The 19,234-nt window shown below is 42.8% G+C and overlaps 1 protein-coding gene and 1 long non-coding RNA gene across 6 annotated transcripts in view; both read right to left on the reverse strand.

The window, feature by feature from the left end:
* The window catches only part of LOC126529714 (uncharacterized), a 181,793-nt gene that overhangs the window by 150,120 nt on the left and 12,439 nt on the right, over window positions 1-19,234 (reverse strand). For all 4 annotated transcript variants that reach the window (XM_055070015.2, XM_055070016.2, XM_055070014.2 and 1 more), the window contains exon 2: window positions 7-119. In XM_055070015.2, the coding sequence (XP_054925990.1) occupies window positions 7-119 (113 nt within the window). The remainder of the gene's footprint in view (window positions 1-6; window positions 120-19,234) is intronic.
* On the reverse strand, window positions 5,601-18,407 carry LOC129384492 (uncharacterized). 2 transcript variants are annotated; one of them, XR_008612209.1, is made up of 3 exons: window positions 9,248-18,407; window positions 6,043-7,335; window positions 5,601-5,974 (listed from the first exon to the last, which is right to left on the reverse strand). It is a non-coding gene; the product is annotated as an uncharacterized lncRNA (long non-coding RNA). The 2 variants fall into 2 exon arrangements; XR_008612208.1 differs by lacking the exon at window positions 9,248-18,407 and having other exon boundaries at window positions 6,043-9,241.

Genomic DNA, 19,234 nt, shown 5'->3' on the forward strand with positions numbered 1-19,234 from the left:
AAGTACCTTGACATTGGACAGTGTAATGTTCCCTGATCCATGTGTCCGCACTCTGCACTGGTCCAGGACTAGGTTTTCAAGCACTGCCTGGGCACATCCAGATAGGTCTACATCGATACCTGCGAGACGGTACAATAAAAAAGGCACACTGAAGGCATGTTGCATATTTCACTCAGTGCGTGCATACGAGGACAGTGAGAACTTATGTTACACTAGTTAATTGTTTTCTTAGTCTGCTACAAAAACAGTGCTCAGACAGGTAACAGAAAGAACAGCAAAATGCGGGGCAAGTGCTTGGGCTATTTGGCTGTTACTTAACACAAGAATGCAGTGCTGTATAGCCCACAAAAAGACAGTGCAAGAACCAGGAAGGTTAGGCGCCAACTACCAGCTAGCTTCCTACAAATATTACTTGAAAGAATTCTGAACTCTTCGTGAAGATAGTTCCACACTCATTATGGCTGCCACAAAAGTTCAGCGTTGGTCCTTGCTGCTGGGAGCATACCAACACAGTATAGAGTACAAGCCTGGCGCAGACAACCTGAATGCAGACGCACTAGGTCAGTTTCTTCTAGAGACCACCGAGGACACATCAGAGGAGCTACACTCGCTGTAGCAGCTGGATGATACACCTCTTTCATCACAAGCAATGGAAGAGTTGACCAAGAAAGATCAAGCGCTCAAATGTAGTCTTACATGCTTCATGGTTGGCCAAAGGAGTGCAAAGCACCTGATCTGCGGTTGGAACCATACTCCACATGAAAGACAGATAAACATTTACAAAGGTCTCATTTACTGGGGTCACACAGTCGTGACTCCCAAACCTGCCCACGGCGACATGCTGCAACTGCTGCACGACCTGTACGGTCTCATGGTGACTCAGCATCAATGCAGCTATCAAACAAATTAGTAGGAATTGCACTATGTGCGTACAAGCAAGCACAGCACCACCAGAGAAAATACTAGTAAGCTGGCCACTAACACACAAGAATTGGTCATATGTACACTTGGATTATGTGGGTCCTACGCATAACACCATGATCGTAGTGGCCATAGATTCACATTCAAAATGGATCGAAGCAATTACAGTGCATCATGCCACAGTGCAATCGACAGTTGCATTGATGTGTGAAATCTTCTGCTGGCTGGGCATATCGAAAACCATTGTGACAGACAACAGAACTCAGTTCACGTCAGAAACGTTCACCAAGTTTCTGACAGAAAATAACATCAAGAATTTTTTTACAGCACCAAATTGTTACGTAGGAAGATGCATACAAGAAGCTATATACAAGTATATTTACAAAGTGAATACAATGCACTTGACCAAAAGGCAAAAGCCCGCACTAGCCTCCAAACGTCATCTAACTAAGCCCGGTGGCAAAAGTGCCATCCGAGTGCAACTAAAGGTCGGGCTCAGAAGCAGTGTAGTAGGCCTTGAGCCTAATGATACGTATGACAGAAGTGGATGTCAGAGTACAAGGCGAGGCAGAAGTGACAGCAGCAATTTCATTAGTTACTGGCGTCACATGGTAGGGCCCGATGTATCGGGAAAGGAGCTTCTCTGAAAGTCTGACATGACACGAGAGTGACCACAGGAGCACGAGTGCACCAGGCAAAAGCTGTGCTTCACAGCTGTACTCGCTTCTTGAAGTAGCAGCAGGGAGAAGTGCAGTATTGAGGGGCAAGGTCCGTTTGCAACCATACAATAGATAAAATTGAGAAAATCCGATGGTGTCATGGCGAGAAGTATAAGCAATCAGCAAGTCTAGCAGCCATCTTCATCTTCCTCGGCTGCCTTTTATATACGACACGCTCTGGCGCATGTTTCTCATGCCTCGTGCTGTGAGCTATGAGGTTCCTTGCAACACCAGATGGCACTCACCTCTGTGCATCCACAGCAGCGGCAGTGCTGGCCACAGGGAGGAAAAAAAATAAAAAGAACCAGAAATCTTGCCTTCACGCATCCGCAGATGCATGGTAATGAGGAAGTAAGTGCACCTTGCGGATAGAATGGATTCGAATTGTCGTACCTATGCATGCACATGCTGCCTCTGAAACTATGATGCGTTTAAGGTGTCCATCGTACTCACTAGTAGTCAGCAACTCCACTTAACAAATGGCTCCGCATAATTCGTGTGCGCCCACGTGTGTGTGTGCGTACTCATGTTTCGACTCTTTATGCACTCACACAAAGCTTTACTGTATATAGATACCAACTTGTTGGATCCGCTGCATTTTCTTTAAATTTATTTGTGCTGCAAGCTCAAAAAAGGTCATCAGCATGAGGGGTAAAATTATGTGAATATAAAAAAGAGAGAAAACCATACAGGTGACTATGAAGGGCGACTGAAGTGCAGGGACACTGAGATCGAAGTTCATCGACTTAGTAAAGCCCAAGAGTTTGGAAATGAAGTCCACCTGAATAAAAGCAGGGTGGGTTTGTTTGGCAACAGTGTGTATATACTTTAGTATTGATTTCTCGAGTATGTATCTCATATTTCTGTAGAAGTATATGAGATGCTCTGTATTTATGATCAGTATATTCATGTTGATTGGAATAAATTTTCTGTCGATAACCAGTCCTCGATACATGTTCTTTTCTCCGTCTCCTTTCCAAAATTTAACATTCAAAGTTCATACAGCTCATTTGAATCTAAATTCAAGGACAATTAAAGGATTTCAAGGATGCCAAAGGCCAAAATTCAAGAAGGTGGAAGAAATCCTTATTCACACACATACGCTAAATATAATGAATGCTCCTTCTTAGGTGCAACATCTTGCAGCTAAGCAGCTGCAAACTTTTACATACACTTCAAGCTTCTTCAGGTCACTTTACTAAGTTGGCTTTCCCATAGTAATGATGTCAATCACTCACTCACATGATGCTTAGTAATGTCCTACTTCAGCCAAATTAAGATACTTGTCGTGTTGAGCCCAAATGGTTGCAACTATTTTTCCATCATGCACTGCTAAAGCCTAGGGCTTGAAAATGGAACATGATGGCTGCGGTGTGAACCAACTAGCAAAACAAAAGAATGGTTGATAGTCACCTGATTTGGATCTGTCTAGCTCCACAATAGCAACAGTGATGTAAAACAAGCCTGTCATTAATGGCTGCATGTGGACATGTTGCATTGCAATCGTCTAGCAACACTCTCAAAAGAAAATATCTCGGATGGGTTCCTGATAGACAGTGTCCATGGCATAGACCCTATGTGGAGTTTGCTACTTCGAATGTTCAAAAGTCGGCCCCAACCACAGTTTTCAATGAATTAGAGGAGCACACTTATTTTCCAAGAATTTTAAGAACCTTTGATTCTGTGTTCTTATTTTAGTCCAAACTTAAGGGTTTTCAAGAATTTCAAGGTGTACGAACCCTGACTGTAATGTTAATTCAACCTAATAACAAAGCTAAGGAGAAGGACAAAGTAAAGGTCTATAAAAAAACAACACACTGCGCTGACTAGCTTCTGCAACAGCCAAACAATTATATACACTAGAAAGCTTCATTGAAGACAGAACAAGGGGGCAGTCACACTCAGGATTCATTTGCATAGGAAATCCCAGGTTTAGTTAGGTAGGCAATGTCCTTGTCATTAAACAAAACACTGACACACTGACATGTTCTTCCTTTCAATTTTGTTATTCAAAAGGCTTAAAATAAACCCCCAGATGGCCACGCAGTGCTTTTTTGTCCCCAACCCAATCAATAACTAGCTAGCTCACTGTTTCACATCAGGTAATCAACAGTGTTCACAAACTCAAGCTTGCTATCCTTGCAGACTTAACTTTTAGTACCTCATACCCTAATCTATCAATGAATTTCAACTGCAGTGTTCATCTAGCATCCTGCATTTTTTGTGAGTTAGACATATTTATTAAGTTCTGGGATTTTACATGCGAAAGACGATGAAGCATACCATAGAGTTAATTTTGACTTCCTGGGATTCCTTAAAGTGCCTAAGTACACGAGTGTTTTTGCATTCAGCCCCCATTGAAATGCAGCCACTGTGACCGGGATCGAACCTGTAATCTTGAGCTAAGCAGCGCAACGCTGCTCCATCTAAGCTGCCGTGGCAGGTTGTTTGTGTTTACAAAACATGGGCAGTTGCCTGGCCTGAAAGACACTGTCTGTGAGCAGTCAAAGTGCAGACAGTTAGTGGTTTCCTGCAGACACCCATGATTGCTAGAAATTCTACAGGGACCTGTTAGCACAGTGGAACCTTGCTAATTTGAACCTGCTTAATTCGAGCATCTGGTTCATTCGAATTAACACTGTGGTCTTGTCAAAATTATGTGTATGTCAACGTTGAAAACAAGTGGAAATTCGAATGTGTAAGCATTTGCAACGGGCAATTTGCAATGAGCTGGCCCGCTGCTCTCTGCTCTCAGCAGCAGGCCAACACCATAGAGTTACTATACTGACTCTAGAGGACAAGCTACCCATAGGGCTCATGCATTGAAATCGGGAATCGCAAGAGCGCCTCCATGTTGCTACACGCTGAGGTTGCCAGCTCCTGAGACGGTTGCTAGACTTGGTGACAGTAGTCAGTTTTAATCTGGCAATGGTAGCAGCATGGCATCTCGCTTGTAGTGTGGTGATGTGGTGTGCGTGCAGCCGTATGCATTCCGTAATTCTCTTCCCGTGAGCGCGGTATGTTGTAGAAGCCACTGTCACGACCTATCGTCGCGACGATATATCGTTTTTTTTTTTTTTACTACAAGTACTGATCCAGCTGTAGGGCACATGTAACCGACAAACGGAAGTCTCAGGAGAGCACGTGAGATTATAATAAAGCAGGCGGCGCAGGAACTCCAGGGCACCCAAGGGACAGTGGAGGGATCAAAGCTCGAAGCAGAACAGTACGTAGGTTGGGGCCGCCGAGGCAGGTGTGTGCCAGGGAGTGTTCGCACGGACAGCTCCCCTGGCACACGCAGCAGTGCCTCGCAAGGTCTAGATACTTTAAAGGCATCTGGGCCCATATTTCTTTTGCCTTGGTGCAGCGAGCATGATTAACCAGACTAATATGGAGGGCATCCGGTGCAGTCGTGACATATGTAGCTCGCGTCACTGGGCATATGTAGTATATCAGAGTTAGTTGTATGAACTTTAGGCATAATACGCTTTGCTACGGTACCTTAAAGGAATGGGTCTAGAGGACGGTGTTGGTACGTTTTTTTCGTACTGCCCTAATTCTATACTCCCCCCCCATACCCTTTTTTGCTTGTATATTCCTTCCCATGACGGATTGACCAGTTCAAGTTGTCAATAACTGTCATAGAAATTACTCTAATAAACACCACGATGGAATAGTTTACTTTAATTTTTTATTGTAACACTGAAAACTACATAGAACCTTATTTCGTATATATGAGAGAAGTATAGGCCTTTTGCACATGTAGGTATCACAAGCTTAATCCAGTGTGCAATACACAGACAAAGCAGCTGCTACAACATGAACTGCATTGAGGGCCACACAACACATACATAATTAAAGGTGAAATATATAGAGGGAAGCTTCAAAGTACGCTCTGTAGCACCGCAAAGTGTAACATGTATGTGTACACTAAATGTTCAAAAAAGCAATGCATCAATGTCCTATTTGCCTTCAAGTTTATTATCAAGTTCAAGTTTACTGAAGCTTAATCTGCTGACACACCTGCAGTCAAGGTAGCTGTTCGAGGTGTGCTGGCTGCCTCAGTGTAAGAAAAAGAAAGAAATTGGGTGAATGTCAACACCAGGGCCACTGCTTCTTGCCTCTAACCTGCATGTGCCTCTGTGGCATCTTTGTTGGTGGAGTCTGCACAGATGAGCTGGCATGGTGAGGCGTAGGAGTCATCCGAGAGAAACAGTATCGTTTACATGGAGAAGTGGCTGTTCACATTGCCTGTCGCTTTCCCTCAAATGCTTCTTTGGCGACTAGGGTGACACACCCGCAGTCAGGGTGGCTGTTCGTGGTGTGCTGGCTGCCTAAACATAAGGAAAAGAAAGAAATTAGATGAATCTCAATGCCAGTGCTATTGTTTCTTGCCTCTTACTTGCATTTGCCTCCACGGTCTCTTGGGTTGTGGAGTCTGCATGAGAGAGCTGCTGTGGCTAGGCCTAGGCATTGTCTAAGCAAAAAGAAAAGGTCATTCAAATGGGTAATTATGGAAATAAATGCAGTTCTTATGTCTGCTTCTTGCACTCTTTTTGCCTAAAAGTTCTCAAACATAGTGTCCAGAATGCACCAGCACTTTGGCTGCTTTTGCTTTTTACCTGTAGGTGTTGCAGTGAGATATTTAGTATGGCTGCATGCAGCATTGTAACACTTGGTGAAGGCATTTGAAGTGGCAGCCAAAAATATAAAAAAATCATCCTTGTCTGCATGAATACTTTCAATTTCTAAATGCAGTGGTAACTATCACTATTGGCACAAGGCCGCCCACATCTATGCGGCAAGTCCCATAGCTCGATACTGAATTTTTCCTTTAGTGTTTCACAAGGCATGATATGTCCACATTAGATGTGATCAGTTTCTTTTTATTTGTCCCAGTGTGGAGAGAGCATCATTAAATTGTTTTTTTCAGGGTGTCTACTAAGTTGACATTTCCTAATTTCCTGAGCTTTCCAGGTTTTCCTCGAGTGCATTTGCAATATTCCCTTAGTGACACAGAACATTGTTTTATGTCAACACGGGCTCCCTACATCATTTCGCCCAATGGTGTCCCCCTCTAGTAAGCATGTTAAAAAATAAATAAGAAAACTTAGTCCAGTTTGAATAATAAGGGCTAGTGTTTATTTTATTCAAAAAGAAAACAGTAGGGAGGGGTTAGTAAAATGCACAGCGAATAAAATATCTTTGAAAGAAATAGTAAAAACCATGGCAAATTGAGTCAAACATTCTCAAATACGAATAAGCGATGCATGCAGAATATTTTCGAATATGAGCTATTTCTATCAACAGATAGCAAGCTAATTGGTATGAGGCCCAAACTTTATCACAAGTGAGTTTATCTCGCAACAGCTGGTAAGTCAACCTCAACTCTCCTGACGTACTCTCAGCTTGCACACAACGCCTCAGTGTTGCATTTCACTGTTTTAAAGAGTTTTTTTACTTGGATGAGGGACACCTGCATCTCGGCATCAGCCAACACTTTGCTTTTAGAGTGCAAGCCCTTAAAAAGAGTGGTAGCATGCTTCCTTTCCTGTTCATTTCTGAATGCATAGGTCCTTGTCTTTTTGTTCTCCTTCTGCAGCGCGTTCGCCACACGGACTATTTGAAGCATCCTCCTGGACAATTGTACAGTCAGCGTCCAATTTTTCGGACTCCCTAGGAACCGCGAAAACGTCTGAAAAAATGAATGCATGTCTTTTATAGCCCTTAATGGTTCAAATCGCCACAGCCCCATCCGAAAAAGCTCTGAAGGCCGGCCAGTGCACTTATTAGGCCTATCGGTACTTATACTGTGACAGAAGATGGCGGGTGCACGCGTGTATAATTAAGTAATACATACTAGTTGTGTCCCGTGACAGTTGTCCCTTCCCACACTTATGCTTCACAGCGTAACATTACTGTAATGAGGCGAAGCTGACTTTCGGGAACCGGCATTATGCAACGCGCCGTGCTTTCCAAACTTCGAAGTCAATCGCGATGACCACGAAGGCGGTATCGATGCCATTGCTGACAGCGGCGAATTCTTTCAATGAAAAACACGACACAGAACGGCAAGAAGCTTAATACCGAACCTCGAAGCAGCTAGGCCTAGCATTGCCGCGGTGGTGGCTACGGCTGCAGGCGAATCTGCGTGCGAGTGTGCCGGGACGAGGCGACGAGGTCACCAAAATGACGGCAGTGGTGGTTTTGATTGATGCCGTTTCGGACCTGCGGTCACGGCAAGAATTCCGGAAAATCGGACGGTGAAGCGTTCTTGTGTTCGAAATTTTAAACGTTCTTATACATTGATCCTATGGGGTATGTAGTTGTGCCGCGAAGCCGTCCGAAATATCTGGCGTCCGGAAAGTCAGTCGACTGTACTCTGGCAACTCCTCCAGACGACGCGGCGCCAAAGACCATTAGTTACAATTCCTCTCTGTTGCTCAAGCCAGCGTTACCGCGACTTTCCTTCCCTTTCAATAAAATTACAGCTAATTTTCCCTGATAGAAGCACAAATTCCCTGAGTTTTCCCTGAGTTTTTCCAGACTACTAAAGATCCCTGAGAATTCCCGGTTTTCCCGGTTGGTAGACACCCTGTTTTTATTTTTGGGTGGCTTTTTTGGTTTGTTTCTGAATTTATCAAGCTGCAGTCTCATGATGCTAATATGACTCAAGTAATGACAATCATCAGCTTTTGTTTTGCAGAAAAACAATGCATTTCCTGACCCATTGTTTGCTTTCCCATTAGTACTCACATAATGTTGCAGAGTATTCTCCTTAGTGTAACATATGTTGTACATCACACTAATATGTGCTTTAATTTACCAAGTGAGATGAGTTACTTTTATAGCTCATTTAGTCAAATCATACTGCAAGCTGCATTCATCAATCTTTTATTGGATTTTGCAAATGTTTAATGAAACATGTTTCCCTGTTCTGCAGATATGCAATGGCAAGCCCTTCTGTGTGTTCCAAAGGTAAAATTTAAGCTGTAAATTAAAGAAGACATTTCTAGTCAGAAACAACAAGCAAAAATGCGGAATGCATAGTATCAGAAGCTCAAGGTACAGAAATTGAGAAGTGTCGAATGATTTTAAGGAAAGAATGGTATTTGAAAATGCAAGACTTTAGTGGAGGTCAAGCTAATCGGTGCGCGAGAAAAAAAAAATATTTTTGCATACCCGTTGAACACACTGAGTTAAGAAAAATGAGCTGCAGCTGTCCACATGATCTACTTATTTTACCTGCAAGTACACTCAACAAAAATGTGTCCCAGCTGCTAAGTGGTATTTGAGATTATGTCAGTATTGCATATGTGCCTGTTGTCTAAAATAATTGAATTTTGAAAATGCTTGTAGGGATCTGATATGCATATCTGCAGTTTATGGATACATGTAAAAGACTCAGCATCAAGTGAAAGTGAACGGTCCCACAGGCCCGGAGTCGATCATGCAAATAGATTCGCTGCACGAATTTGTGGCCAGAAAAGATATGCCACATGAAATGGCATGCAAGAAAGTGTTGAAAATATTACACAGTTAATAAAAAGCCTACGCTATTAATATGTGGGTTCATGCACTCGATTTCGTCCGTATTAGGCACTCACCTCTTGATTGCGTTGTGGCACACAAATATTCGGCATCAGGCTGTTTTTCTGTTGTGGCCTTTGTGGAAGCATGATCGTTCAAAGTGCGACAATTAAACAGATTTTATGACTTGCTTGTGGATTCGCCAGTGCAATTCCGGTGAGCTGGTCCGCCTGTCTAGCAATTTTCTACTGAAGGGAAACCTGCAAATAAAAACACCGCTCCGCATGTAAAAAAAATGCTCTACTGTGAGGCTTCTCAAACGATTGTGATGCATCACAAGAGCTATCTACTCGAGCGAGGTTTTTAACAAGAAGATACATTTGCTTACTTACATGTGAAGGTAAATGCTAGAGCTCTTCGGGGGTTGGGTGCGGCACAAAAGGTACGAAGGTGCCGTAGCGTCTGATGTCGCGTGATCACATGTCAAATCTAAACTGTATGAAACTACTACGCATCAAAAAAGATTCAAAAACGAAATTCGTGTCATCCTTTATTGCATGAATGCATACATCGTGATTTGCATAAGTCAAACACTTAACAAGCGCTTTCTGTAAACTTAATATTAACGTATAACCTTCATAAAGCCATCAGGTATGCGATTTTAAATGACAAAGCATGAGGTGACCTGTACTTGTATTCAGCCATATGATTCAGCTCTTTCAATAGTAACTGCGCTGGCCACATTGACCAGCAGCAACAGGGCGGCGCCCTAGCGGTTCCCACTTTTTCGGGCCAGCTTTTCCTCTAGAGTTGGTTATATTAACTCATGGCCAACGCATCCGGCAGCATCCCCGACATGGCAGTGCAGCCGTGCGCCAGTTTCTGCTCCTGTTTCCCGTTACAAGAACCGTATTTCGGCATGCTCACCTAAGATTCAAACAATTAAAGAGTAGTCAAAGGCAAATGTTACCTTGAGGTACAGCTTCACAGCAGCAAAAATTTTGCCCATAGGTGTGGCTTTACAGCAGCGCGGCACAGGCTGCCGTGAAGCCCACTTTCCAGAACTCCTCACTTGCGCGTTAGCTCAGTGCACATGCGCCACGCAATTCCTCCTCCATTCAATGAGCTCCGTCTAATTCAAACTCCTTTAATTGGAACAAACTTTCGGGCCCCTTCAAGTTTGAACTATCGAGATTCGACTACATCAGCTTGCCATGGCAATAATGTGAGACTGCGAGCACAGAAAACAATGGGAAATGAAATTTTGCAGGTAGGGGGCACCATTATAAACAGAACAGAAGGAAACCTCAGCACAGAGCCAGCGATGCCATTTCCCCCGAGGTAGTGCACTCAGCGTGAAATGCTGGCACTTTCCTTCAGCTTGTGTGCAACAATTGCACACGCAGAGATAGCACATCAGAAGCACTGATGAAAATTATATTTTGTCTCACATACATCTGCAAAACAGTTCTGAATGGAGCTGTGCTGCAAATTTGAATGACATGTATAAACTGTTCTGGTAAAATGAGTAGGAAGGCAGACAGGCAGGTGCTTCCTCTCAGTGTATGTCGTCATGTGGTGCCTTCACTCCTTTCACTATTTTTCACAATGTTTTACAGCAGGCATATTTTTCAAGTGGGTGGATAGGTGCTTTCCAAGTATGCCAGACAAGAAATAGTTCATGTCTGCATGTCGGATATCCCTGTGGAGAGTTCTCGCATCAAGTTCACATGTTATATACTTAACAAAACGTGAAAGGAACTTTCAAATTCCCAATCCATTTTGCGGCTGTACTTTTTTCATGCCTCCGTAGGTATAAAAGTAGTGGTGAAACTAAATTTTCAATGGACAGAATGAAGTGGCATGTGAAGGGGGTATTGCCAGCAATAATTAGTTTGCTCAGTTAATAAAGATTGTTCATTTTCTTCATTGCGTCGAGTCTTTCTAAATGCTTGCACTATGTATTGTACCAAAAACATTTTCTCTGCATAAGTGTGAACTGTGCATGCTAACTCCACCAGATTCCTGATCTCCCAAATGGGTACATTGTGCTTAGGTGGATCAGCATAATATATACATCCAAATGTATAAACTTGACCAAAGTCAGCCTAAAATGGTGAAAAAGTCTTGAGCAGAACTGCCGGCAGACTATCCACTCCCTATTATTATTAATTAGTGTTTTATGGCGCAAGGGCTACAACGGCCAAAGAGCGCCAGCAACAATGTTTAGTAGTGCGGTAGAATGTTATAAACATGACAGCGGGTATAATGGGTTGCAATGCCTGTGATGTACTGCGGTGGCTGTAAAGGCCTAGGAATTAAAAAACATAAGGCTTGCATTTGAACTTTGAACTTTATTTATTTGAACTTTATTTGTATCTATACAACGTACAGATAGCAGGGGCACAGACAAAAAGCCATAAAATCGGCTTGACTAGGTCTGTGTCCCTTATTGGTTTCTTTGGCATCACGTAGCAATGCGTGCACAAATACAAGATGAACAATAAAAAATATAAACAATATGTGGATAAATGGGACTATTTATACAAAGTTACTTCGCACTGCGGCGAAAAAATTGACATGAATGCAGATATGGTATTGTCATACAAGTTACGAAAAACACGAACAGGAAAACAACAAAATGCAGACATTATGAATCCCTTTTCATTTACGGGTAACATTCACAGAAATGCAGAACTAAATAGGTCACTGTGCAATTACAGTTTAGAACACGTATACATCAGAACAAAACACAAAGAAAAACACTAAGCATTCCCGTGAATGCCAATATGAGTGGCAAGTTTGGCCACCCAATTGAAATGAAGATAAGTAGGGTGATTAATGAAACGAGTTAAGTAGAGATGGTAGTTCATGGCGCAGCATTTGATTCCCGTAGTTAGTTCTTGAGTGCGGAATATGCCAAGTTTCTCTGTGACGTGTACTGAGACTGCTTGTATTTAGTGTTAGCCTTGACAAGTGCACAAGAAAATGAGTGCTACCTTTTCTTTCTGTAAAAAAGCGTTTCAGCAAAATTGTATTGTAGACCGATTTTATCGGCGCTATATCTAATTGACAAAAAAGAGGATCAGTATGCGCATCGAATGAAGACTTTGAAATTGCACGGATGGCTTTCTTTTGCAATAAATATAGAATGTTGATGTTACTGCTAGTCGTGTTGCCCCATACGAGGTGACAATAGTTAACATGAGATAAGAAAAGAGAATTATAAAGTAGGAGCTTCACTCTTAATGGTAAAAGGAAGCCTAATGCAAGTTTGTTAGCAATAGTGTTGACATGGTCATTCCACAGCATATTCTCTTGGAATATGACACCTAAGCTTTTAACCGATGGTACTATGTCAATGAAAGATGTGCCTATTTTTAGATGTCCGTCAATACTGTGCCTCTTGTTTTTTGGCTGGAAAAGCATGCCTTTTGTTTTGGTAGTATTAATAGTTAATGAGTTGAATAAGCTCCACTTGTTTATTTGGGCTAGTGTATCATTAGCAACACATAGTAATTCTTTCACGTCCTTAGAAGTTATGAACAAACTAGTGTCGTCGGCATAGATAACAAATTGGGCGTTGGTATTGATATTAGTTATGTCATTTATATACAGGTTAAACAATAGTGGTCCTAGTATGCTTCCTTGAGGAACTCCAGCGAATATAGGCAAATTTTTTGAACAGTTGTTACCTACGACAACGGTCTGATACCTGTACTGCAAATAACTTCTAATTAATTTGGGGCCTTGAGAGAATTTAGGATGATTATGTAGGATTTCGGGTAGCGTAGGGAAGATGAGTTTAAAATCGGTAAGATATACTCTTCAAAAAGTTCACATCATTAAGATAACTTAACAGCCGGTCGAGGGGGAACATCGGCTCAGCCGATAGGAAAAATGCAGGGTGCATAGGTAAATTGCTACGGTAAAGTTCAGGAAAGTATTTTTTCGCGTGGCTTCCATGCCAGGGCATTGTATAAGAACATGTATGACTGTGAGTTGACTTCCACATCTAATGCAGACCGGCGGATCAGTACCCGTTAGCAAGTATGAGTGTGTTGCATGTGTGTGTCCTATCCTCAGTCTCGACATGATTACTTCCTCCTGTCTATGCCGGTATACGGGTGTTTGGGTAATGTAGGATTGGATGATGTGAAGTTTGTTATTATTTTCTGCATCCCAAGCTTCTTGCCATGCATGACGCAGTATTCCTCGAACGACAGGTTTCATATCTGTATATGGAACATAACTTACGTCTATTTGGGGCCTTAGACCTGTTAAAGCCGTATTTGCGTCTGCCGCTTCATTACCAGGTATACTAGTATGGCCCGGTACCCAGCAGATTATAATATGTAGCCCTCTCTTGTAGGCTAAGGATAAGCTGCTAATGAGAGTGTTTATCACCGGATTCTTTCTTTGTTTTTCTAGGTGTATCGAGCGGACCACACTTAAGGCATCTGTTTATATTATCGATTGATAGATCTGTTTTGTTATTTCTTTAACTGCAAGGAGTATAGCATGGGCTTCAGCAGTAAAGATACTTGTGTATTTGTTTAATCTTAAATGGGCTACAAAATCTGGACCAATTGCAGCACATGATGTTGTTTCAGCAGTTTTTGAAGCATCAGTGTAAAATTCTGGACACTTGTACTTACTCTGTAGTGATAAGAAGTGTTGCTCTACAGCTTCTTGGGGTGTATGCTTTTTGTTTGTTTCTGTGAATGAGAAGTCAATGTATGGTGACTGATTCCCATGGTGCTACTAACTCGTTAGTGTTATGCAGGTGAACGTCCGACAGCAATACGTTGTTCTCTTGACATAGCGACGATGCTTTCAGTAGAAATGGCTTTGCTAACGTTGGCCGCTTTGCAAAGAGGGTTTGCGTTTCTGTGCTCTTCATCATTTTGTAACATGGGTGTTCTCAGTTGGAACTAATCTTAAGTACGTACATAAAACTACAATACTTACGTTGTCTATCTAGGTTCCACTGATTAGCTTCTAGTACGTGCAAACTTGCAACAGGGTTTAGTACGGAATGCACCTAGGGCTAGTCACATGCCAAGGTTATGTACAGGATCCAGAATTTTTAAAACAGAACGTGAAGCTGATTGGTAAACGATGTTCCCGTAATCAATATATGTTCTAATCAAACTGTTATAGAGCGAGAGCACGCATTTCTTGTCAGTTCCCCATGACTGGTGCGAAAGAATTTTGAGGATGTTCATATTTTTTAAACGTTTCATTTTTATGTTTTTATATGTTGTACAAACGAGAGCTTATCATCCAATATAACGCCAAGAAATTACTGCTCCTTTTTTACACTAAGCACATATCCGTTCATCGTAATATTCAGTTCAGGATGCATGCCTCTTTTCCGAGAAAATAACAAGCATGTCGTCTTTTCTTCATTAAAGCGAAAGCCATTCTTGTCAGCCCATGTTGAAAGCCTGTTCACTCCCAGCTGAATCTGCCTCTCGCATATGAACAGATTGCATGATTTAAAATTTATCTGTATATCATCTACATAGACTGAGTAGGATATAAATGGTGGGCGTGTTTTTTGTAGTGTGTTCATTTTAACTAAGAATAGTGTACAGCTGAGCACTCCTCCTTGTGGTACACCGTTTTCTTGCACAAAGACTCTCGACATTGCAGTTCCCACCCTTAGTCTGTACTTTCGTTCGGACAGGTAGCTTTTTATTACGTTAAACATGTTGCCTGACACGTCATACGACGCGAGTCCTTGCAGTATGCCATACCTCCAGGTAGTGTCATAAGCTTTTTAGAGATCAAATACTGATAGACAGTATTGCTTATGAATAAATGCGTCTCATATATAACTCTCAAGTAGGACTAGGCTATCTGTTGTGCACCTTCCTGGTCTAAAACCGGCTTGGCGGGGATCCAGAATTCCATTGTATTCCAAGAAGTACATTAATCGGCAGTTTGTCATTTTTTTCAAACACTTTACATACACAGCTTCTTAGAGCGATAGGTCTGTAGCTCTGTACACAGGAGGGGCCTTTCCATGCTTTAATATTGGTACTACTATAGTGTCACATGGTGGTGACGTTGAAGAACACAGCAGCAATACTGTGAAAGACAAAACCAACTTTTATTGGACGAACCTGTGCCCACAAAAACAGGCTACACTTATAGCACAACGATAGCGGCGAACACGGTCGGCGATCGGCGAAAATCTGATCAACGGGTCAAGCGCGTCGGCTTTTATACATCAATCGTCGAATGTTCCAGACTAAACGTTCGGGCCCGCGTGCCTTCCACAAAGTTATACACCATTTGCGTCAGGCGATGAAATCAGATGACTTAAGGTTCGGCGACAACAGAAAGCGGATAGAAGCATCAATAACTTTCCAGAAACTTCGGATACATGCAGGCGCGTCCCGCGCTGTACGATAACTTTTGTTAGGCGGCGAAACGTGGTCGCTAGATAAAGATAAGTACCACATGTCAATAGCTTCCTTCCAACAGGACGGCAATTGACCACTGCAGAAAATTTTATTGAACAGGTATAAAAGGCATTCAGGTGTTTCTTCGGGTAAATAATTGACCATCTCATAATTAATACTGTCTAATCCTGGCGCATAGTTTTTTCAGTTGTGCAAAGCTATTTTTAATTCTTGCATCGTGAATGGGCAATTGCACCCATCGCTATGGGATTTTAGGAAGGAGAAGGGTGTTGACTCAGCTAATTTTTTATATGTTAGGAATGCTTTTGTGTAATTCGCGCAGCTCGATATGGGCTCAAAGTGTTCGCCCAAAAAATCTGCTTGCCCTTCTAATGTAGTAGCACAGTCATCTACCACGGGCAAGGGTAGTGTGGTATTCCCCTTCAGCCTTTGAACCCTACTGTACACTTTCTGGATATCTTTGTATGAGTTTATTGAACCGATATAATTTCTCCAACTAGCTCTCTTGGCCTCCCAACGAATACGTCTTCCATTTGCTTTTGCATGTGTGAAATTTATAAGGTTCTCTTCTGTTGGATATTTGGAAAATGTACGCCATGCTTTGTTTTGTTCTTTTCGTGCTTACTTGCACTCTTCATTCCGCCAGGGCTTAGGATTCACTATTTTACCAGAGGTTTGTGGTATTGATTGTTTCGTGGCATGGATGATGTGTTCAGTTATATAGGCGGTCATTTCATCAATACCAAGCTGCCTTACGGATTCAAGGGACATACATGCGAGCTCTTTGAATTCTGCCCAGTTTGCAGCATTTAGCTCTCATTTGTTTGGATATACAGGTGGGTCACACGTATGTATCGGCTCTAAGAGAACTGGAAAATGGTCGCTTCCAAAGGAGTCTGTGAGAGCTCTCCATTCAAACCATGGCAGAAGTGTTGCAGAACCAACCGCCAGATCTATTGAGGAGTAGGTGTTATATGTAGTGCTATAATAAGTCGGGAACTTTTTGTTAAACAGGGATGCTGCAGAGGATAGAAGAAATTTTTCAATTACCCGGCCTCTTGCATCACAGCATGAGTCCCCCCAGAGTCCACTATGAGCATTAAAATCACCAGCCACAATATACGGCTCAGGAAGCTAGTCTATTAGTTTTTCAAACTCAGTAATGTCGAGCCGCTTGTATGGTGGAATGTACAAAGAGCATACAGTAATAAGCCTATTAAGCAAAATAGCTTGTACGGCTACTGCTTCATAAGGTGTGTTAAGTTGGAGATTTTGGCATGCAACAGTCTTTGATAATATTATTGCCACGCCACCTGATGCAGCATGTCCATCATCACGGTCTTTCCAAAAAATTCCAAACTGATTTAGAAAGTTCGAGTCACTTGATTTTAAGCGCGTCTCCTGAACACAGAACGCTCTAGGCTTATACATAGATAACAATTCTTTGACGTCATCTAGGTTATGCAAAAGCCCTCTGGCATTCCATTGCAATATCTGAACACCCATTATGACAAAGGTGTTTTTGGGAGTGTTCTGTGTAGAGTGATAATGTTATTTTGGTTTTGGTGGAATTATTTGAGGGTTTTTTTTCTTTTTTACATCCCTCAAGCAAGCTGCGCTTGTCTTTTGGTGCCGCTGGCACCGATGTACTTGCGTCAACCTCCATCTCCTTCTCAGAGGCGGTGGAGGCGGGGTCACGAGGCTCTGGGAGACGTGTCTCAGGCCTCAGTTCTTGCACAGTAACGCAGCTCTGCAAGAGCAAGGTCTGCGTGTTGTTGGATTTGGCAGCACTGGGTGCTGCCTCTGTGGGGGCAGAAAAAATCCCCCGTGGTTCACTGCGTGTGACCAGGGCGGGCTCTTTAGATTGTTGTGAGAGTGCCCCCTGCCTCGTCACAGCGGCAAAACTTTGGTTGTGAGGAAATGTAAGTCGTCTTCGCGCTTCAGAGAATGTGATGTTTTCATTGATCTTAAGGGCAATAATTTCTTTCTCTTTTTTCCAGATTGGGCATGACCGTGAGAATGCAGGGTGATCCCCTTCACAGTTCGTGCAGTGTGATTAAGCATTACAATTATCAGATGTATCATCGTTAGAACTGCATTTGGCACACGTTAGCTTTCCTCTGCATGTCTGAGAGCTGTGCCCGAACCTCCGGCATTTGAAACAATGTCTAGGATTGGGGATATAAGGCCTCACATGGATTTTCACATAGCCTGCTTCGACTGAGTCTGGTAGTGTGGTGGAGCCAAATGTTAGAATTACATGTTTTGTGGGAATTTCAGTGTCATTCCGACGATCATGATTCTTTGAACTTCGGTCACATTTTGTTCTGCAAAACTTTCAAGCAATTCTTCATCACTAAGGTCAAGCATGTCTTCATCAGAGATTACCCCAAGAACACTGTTCATCGAACGGTGTGCCGTGACAGTTACTACTATGTCACCAATGAACTTGAGGTCTGAAAGCTTTTTAAGTTACTCTTTCTCTTTCAGTTCCAGAAGGATGTCGCCACTAGCCATCCTTGTAGCTTTAAATCCTGTGCCTAATGTGCCTCTTAGGCACTTTGAAGGGAGATAGTTTTCTGGCTGTTAGATTGCCGTCACTGTGGATCACATGGTACTTCGCAAAGTTGTCGTAGCTCTTGAAGAAAAATCGAGTGGTTGCTTCGTTGCGCCCCCTTTTTGGAGGACGATCAGTTAGGGAAATGGAAGGAGTAGCCATAAAAAGCATTAGTCTTCGGCAGCAGCGCCAGCCGCCCACCACCAAGCCCAACATGGGGACGCCACAAGGCTTATATCTCAAGACTTGCGCACGCCAGCTGTACGCCACCGCTATAACCGTACGTGGTTTAACCAAGGCCAGTTAGCCACACAAGGTTAACCCTCGCCGCCAGGAAATTAGAATGGAAAAAAACGATAAGGAAAGGAGTGGAGAGAAGGAAAGGTGCAGAAGAAAGATTATAGATGGAGAGGGGAACAGGAAAAGGCGACTGCCGATTTCCCCCGGGTGGGTCAGTCCGGGGGTGCCGTCTGTGTGAAGCAGAGGCCAAAGAGGCGTGTTGCCTCCTCCGGGGGGCCTTAAAGGCCCAAACACCCAGCATCGGCTGAACCCACAGGATACCCCTTTCCCCAGACACGGCTAAGCCGCGCACGGCTACACTGGGGAGGGTCCAACCCTCCTGTGCTCGGGTACGTGGTGTCGCAACAAACCAAACGCCTGCTGACGCAGACACCCCTGCGGGGATCCACTCCCTAATAAGGCAGAACACATTCTTTGGGAATGATTATCTAGGTCAATGCAATTATAATTCAAATAGTAGCACATTCAGTAATGGAAAATGTATTATTGGTAGAAATTTTGATGATTATGTTATGTAATTATTCAAGTCTGTTCGGACACACAGCCGGTGACTATGAAAGAACACATAATCACTGCTAATTGCAGTACTTCGGCTTGTCTGTGCATCCATGGCATAACGATTTCAATATCGAGCTTCTGTGATAGAGGTCCTGTGTTTGAATCCAGCTCTCAGAAAATTTTAATAATGTTTCTTCAATTGTTTATAATGCAGTAATTTCTTAAGAATGATCCCTTTGCAAAGTTTCAAACCCATTTAAAGCCAGAAGGACAAA

This window comes from Dermacentor andersoni, chromosome 9 (assembly GCF_023375885.2).
Source record: "Dermacentor andersoni chromosome 9, qqDerAnde1_hic_scaffold, whole genome shotgun sequence".
Lineage (NCBI taxonomy): Eukaryota > Metazoa > Arthropoda > Arachnida > Ixodida > Ixodidae > Dermacentor > Dermacentor andersoni.